This window comes from Acanthisitta chloris, unplaced genomic scaffold (genome assembly GCF_000695815.1).
Source record: "Acanthisitta chloris isolate BGI_N310 unplaced genomic scaffold, ASM69581v1 scaffold43917, whole genome shotgun sequence".
Classification (NCBI taxonomy): domain Eukaryota; kingdom Metazoa; phylum Chordata; class Aves; order Passeriformes; family Acanthisittidae; genus Acanthisitta; species Acanthisitta chloris.
In genome coordinates, this window is record NW_008685089.1 from 5,066 (window position 1) to 10,790 (window position 5,725).

At 39.7% G+C, this 5,725-nt stretch overlaps 1 protein-coding gene across 1 annotated transcript in view; it reads left to right on the forward strand.

Moving 5' to 3' along the window:
* GNPAT (glyceronephosphate O-acyltransferase) overlaps positions 1-5,725 on the forward strand; it is a gene marked incomplete at its 5' end in the record, with an annotated part of 18,282 nt that overhangs the window by 1,970 nt on the left and 10,587 nt on the right. The window contains 6 exon segments of the mRNA XM_009079567.1: positions 725-901; positions 1,729-1,858; positions 4,002-4,129; positions 4,585-4,660; positions 5,233-5,384; positions 5,475-5,605. Of these exon segments, the coding sequence (XP_009077815.1) occupies positions 725-901; positions 1,729-1,858; positions 4,002-4,129; positions 4,585-4,660; positions 5,233-5,384; positions 5,475-5,605 (794 nt within the window).

The window sequence follows — 5,725 nt, forward strand, 5'->3', positions numbered from 1 at the left end:
GTAAAAGTCATGTTCATTATTCCACAACACTAAAAGGTTTAACTTTTCAATCAAATATTTCTGATTGAAAGTATCAAATAGGAGGGATGACCATTACTTTAGTCTGTTTTAAGAAACTTCAAAAGGGAATGTGCATAGCAACAGAAAAAAGATCATTGATATGCACAGCTGGTAGAGACAGTGCTTTGTAAGCAGTTCAGCTTCTCACTGCCAAAGTAATGCATTACAAGGAAACTGAAGTGTGATAGGGCTGAGGTTCTTCAGCCAGTCCTAAACTCTAACCCAAATGCACTTCAAAGGCTGAACATTGTGAATGCCTCTACAAACATAGGTTTCATTTTACTAGTCAAAGAAAAATGCACACAGCCTTCTTCAGACCAATAATATAGGAAATATTCTTTTAACTTTAATCTCCTCTGAATATACTGCAAGTTAAAATGTTCAGATGTGTGTTTTGGGGGGCAGAAATCATTACAAACCCTCCCCCTGCCATTGGCATCCAAGCTCATTCTTGATTTTTGAAGAGCTTCAACTTGGTTTTCTTGTATTGGCTGGCACTGAACAGGTTCTGTATGATTAGATGGATGCCTATCACATAAAATAAAACCTTGTGCACTATTGCAGTAGTTCTGCCATAGTTGTGGCACACTGGAATGGTGTGCATGGGCAAGAAGGGAACAACTTCTCACTGGCTTCTTTTTTTGTTTGTTTTGTTTCTCTTTAGTTGGCAAAAGAGTTGGGAGAATCACCTGATATTATTCAAGAAGAAGCCATGGAAATCTTGGATGAGATGGGCCACAGTATGCAATTAGGAGCTGTCAGATTTTTTGCCTTTACTCTGAGCAAAATATTTAAACAGCTTTTCCAGAGAGTTTGTGTGAATGAAGAAGGAATGCAGAGAGTGAGTACTGGTGGGGAAAAAAAAATGTTCTAATGTCACTTGGACAAGAACTCCAATCTTCAAGTAAATATGAAAAACACCACTTGAAAAAAAAATGAATGCACTTGTGGCTTTTTACTGCATTTCTTAATAAATATGGGAGGAAAGATGATATATAAGCATTTTAGAGTCAAACAGCCATCAGGACTTCTTGTACATTTTCCAAATGCTTCCTATGGTAAAGAGTACTATGAGCCAGTGATTCTGGTAGATCAGCCACTGAGATAGTCTTTCTATCTGATATTATAAAATTAATAATGCATTTAGCTCAATTGAGGGTGAAAACCTAATGTTATGTGGCTGAGTAGCCTGGCTGTTCTGCAAAACTTTCAGAGAACTAAGGGTAGTGAAACACTGTGTACCTGTGAGGCAGGAGATGCTTTAGGTGTATCTTAGTCTCCTGGGAGCTCTTGTCTCCATTTTGTTTCAGGATGCTGCTCTTCTGGAGGGTACAGTGCATTCCCTGGAAGTCAATAATGTCAGTCCTGACAGCCCCTATTTGGTTTGTCATCCCCATCAAAAGGGATTTGAATTAGAACTTCACGTAATGGGGTGGGTCTGGGTTTTGAGTCCTGTAATGCTTGTGAACCACAGGTTACTAGTCTGGAAATAACTGCTCCAAATTTCCTAAGGGTTCCATGCTGAAAAAAGTCTAGAGTATGTGGACAGAGAAACCGCCCTGAAACAAACCAGCTTTTGTTTGCCTGAAGTCCTGCAAAAGTCTGTATTTGCAAATTTCAACAGTCGGTAAATATTGGAGCAATATTGTTTGCACTGTTCTTTTGTAGTTGCAACATGCCATTCAGGAGCATCCAGTTGTGCTGCTGCCCAGTCACCGGAGCTATGTAGACTTTTTGATGCTGTCTTATTTGCTATACACGTATGACTTGGCTTTGCCTGTCATTGCTGCAGGAATAGGCAAGTATGTTCTTTTAACATCGTTTTCAGGATTCAGAGAATCGGTAGCAATGGGTCTGATAGCTGCTACTCTAAGTAGTTGTGTTTGCCTTCTGTTCCAAATACATCTTGTTAAAGCTTCCTTGGTGAAGTGCTTATAGCATGTGGAAGCTTCTCATTGGTGTTGAGTCCAGTCAAAGGTCAATTTTCTTCATAGCAAGTTCACCCAAAAATAGCCCATCTGTAGACCCAAGGCCTGAGCAAAGATAAGTGTTGTGCAGACAACTTCTATATTGCTTTTATGGCCTGGGAACAGGCAAAAATTTGCCCAAGAGCTACTGTGGATGCAGAAGTTTTTCTGATACTATGTACACTTTTAAGTGCAGTCATAGTAGCCAGATATGAAGTGCCAGCCACCTTGTGCTTGGCACTGATGTCAGTGATTCCCTTGAAGCACTGTTATGTGAAATGCTGAGAGCAGAGCTAGCTGGGAAGCAAAATTTCACATCAGACATCAGGATTTTGTCCATACTTGGTTCTAAAGCAGATGAAGCCAGTATATTTGTGGGAGACAATTCTTGAAGACTTAGAACAGTCAATGTCTTCTGAGTTAATGTGCATTTTGAAAATCCAGACTCTGGAAACCTGATCTTGGAAGTCTCAGGTATCAACCAGGTCTTCTAAGCAGGAAGCAAACCACTTCATGTCTGGTGCAGTGCTGTAGTATGCACAGGTAAACTAGCAAAGATCTGGGAACGTACTGCTCTACTGTAGTCTGCTTTTTCAGTCAAGAGGTTAGGAAATCAGCAGAAGCTGGGAGAATGTGCTTGCTAGAAGAAATTAGATTCTCCTGGTCTTTGAGTTTGCCCCTGGACGTTGCAGATTAGATTTTGGTGAATTCAGAAGTTGATGTCTCATAGCTGCTTTGATCAAGGTGTTGCAGGTGCTTGCCTGTTGTGTATTGTTCAGAACCTGCTCACATGCTGCCACAGGTATTGGTGTAATCCTTTGCTGACTGGGATTAGAGTCTTTTTGAGTTTTGGACTTTAAAATGGTATCTTAAGATACTATTAGTTTAGCTTAGAGGGTTTTTTGTTAGTGATTAACATTTTTCTAAGTGTTTTGGGTGCTTCAGGGTCAAAGTTCTAAAGAATTAGGGGCTTGCAGCTTGATGCTCTATGTGTGTATTACTTTAAATACAGTTCTCTATGGTTTCAGTTGTATTTACTGCATATTGTGTTAGTGGTTCACAAGATGTGGTTTGCAAACTCACTCTAAAAGTGGTACTTGTGCTGAGTGGAGAGACACTCTCTTGATAGAGGTGGCAAGTGCCTTTGCTTTGTTACTTACTGCTTGGCTTCAAGTAGCAAACAGATAGATCTGTGGGGATTAGCTCAGGGATGGTAAACAGTTGCCAGTAACACTGGAGTACATCCTAGCAGGAAGGTAGCTGGTGCTGGGATCATGTTTCTGACACCCATGACATTTCCAAGACAGTCATTGTCAGTGTTGCAGCTAGAAATGTGAATTTGTTGTACTGAGTGATTATTTGTTCTTAAGTCTTGCATGGATTGAGGTGGCAAGGAGGCTGAAGCAGCACATGGTCAGCTGTTGTGTAGACTCATTTTAAATGCTTCCTTAAGACTTTTGTTAACGTTAAGTGTTCCCTGGCTTTGACAAGTTAAGCATTGACTGTTATTGTTTAAAAAACTATAACAAATTTTAGCTGATTTGGTGTACATCCCCCAAAGTGATGAGTTGGGATCATAAATATTCTATTATAGTTTAATTGTCCAGTTAATTTCTGTGTCTTCTCGGGTACATTCAGTAGTACCCTAAAGATGAGTGAGACAATGTATGTACTTCAAAGCTTAGTTTTTATTATGGTTGAACTCTGGCCATCTTAATTATGAAAATAAATTGCTCTAAGTGAATGCAGCTTAGCAAAACAAAAATTGAAAGCAAATTATAATATGCCATTCATGTCTACATAAGTCTTGCTAGGAAATCTGAAAGCAAATTTTGGCAACAAAAGCATCCTTGAAAGAGATCTGTGTTCTGCTAATTGAATCAGTGTATTAGAGAACATGGTTGATTCTGCTGGCTGATATTAATCAATACATTGTGTGTGTGTGGTTTTGTGTTTTGCTTGATTGTTTTTCAGATTTCCTAGGAATGAAAATAGTTGGTGAGCTGCTACGGAGGGCAGGTGCCTTTTTCATGCGGCGTTCCTTCGGTGGGAACAGACTCTACTGGGCAGTGTTTGCTGAATATGTAAAAACGATGCTAAGGGTAAATCAATTACTGAGCTCCCAAAATGTATGCTTAAGAAATACTCTGTTGGAACAATTCACATGAAATATGCAGGATGTTATGGCTATGTGATTGAAAGTCTTATTTAATTTTACTAAATATGCTTTTTACCTCAGAATTGCTGTAGATGAAAGACTTGTGTGCAGTCTATTATTACAGTTCAGCAGTAAGAGATAAGCAAATTACTGCTTAGCAGTTGCTTCCGGTTGTGTGCCCACGTCTCGTGACAGGCACGATATTTTCCTTAATGGAGCTATATGGTGTGGCAAATACATGGGTGAATATAGGCTTAGAGATAACTGGAGTTAGTCACGCATGTCTTCCGTTAAAAAAAACAAGCTTATTTATATTTGAAATACTTAAAACTTTGTGGGCAGTAACGAAGAAGTATTCTTCTGACCAACCTTTTTTTCCCCTTTGTTTTACTTTTGAAGAGTGGCTATGCCCCAATTGAATTTTTTCTTGAAGGGACTAGAAGCCGCACTGCCAAGACTCTGACTCCAAAGTTTGGTAGGTTTGTTGAAAACGTGGAACTTTTTATGATTACGAGTGTTTTCATTAGTGGCTATCTGCTTTGTAAGTTCTTTAGCTAGAAAGGGATGTTAAAGTAGTGGGAAATTGGTGAAGTCTGTCAGGGTATGGAAAACATGATAGTTGGAGTTCCAAGGCCATATTCAAAGAATAGCAATACACGTCACTTGAACTCTACTGCTTTTGGTCTCTTTGCCCCGTGATGTACTTAATTCAATAACTCTTCACCTTTTTCTTCTCCTGATCAGCTGAGAAATATTGTAATCTAACTGTAAAAGTACTGGGGAATCTTTAGAGGGAAGATGCTGTGTGAGCACAGAGCAGTGCTGTTGGACAGAGCACAAATAAGCTGTCCAAAAGCACTGCTTACATTTACCTTCTGTTTTAAAGCTTGGGCAATGTCATGTGCTCCTGCTTGCGTGGAGAGAACGGGCACAGTACACACCTATTAGCAGTTTCTAAAATGCAGAGATATCTTTTTCAAAGTTAAATTGCCGTTGCTTTTCCCTCTGAAAAAGACAAGTGATTCACCTTTCCCCCTCAATTTTCAGGTCTTCTCAGCATTGTGATGGAACCCTTTTTTAAACGTGAAGTCTTTGATACATACCTTGTTCCCATCAGCATCAGCTATGAGAGGATATTAGAAGAATCTCTCTATGCATATGAACTCCTAGGAGTCCCAAAGCCCAAAGAATCTACATCTGTATGTAAATCCCTTAAGAAGAGAACATAAGTGGATGTATACACACCCTGCAGCACCAAAATTTGAGTTTTGCTCTTCCCATTTCCGTAGGGGTTGTTAAAAGCCAGAAGAATCCTCAGTGACAATTTTGGTACCATCCATATCTACGTTGGCCAGCCGGTATCCCTCAGAACCTTGGCATCTGGCAGAATCAATCGGTGCCCATACAACTTGGTTCCCAGGTACCACATCTTTCCATGGTGTATACACAGGAAAAACGTGTGTTTAGTCCTCACCTATGTTAAATAATTAAGATACTTCCTTGTACTTTGTTTTCAGCTTCTCTCACCTCCCTCCATCTG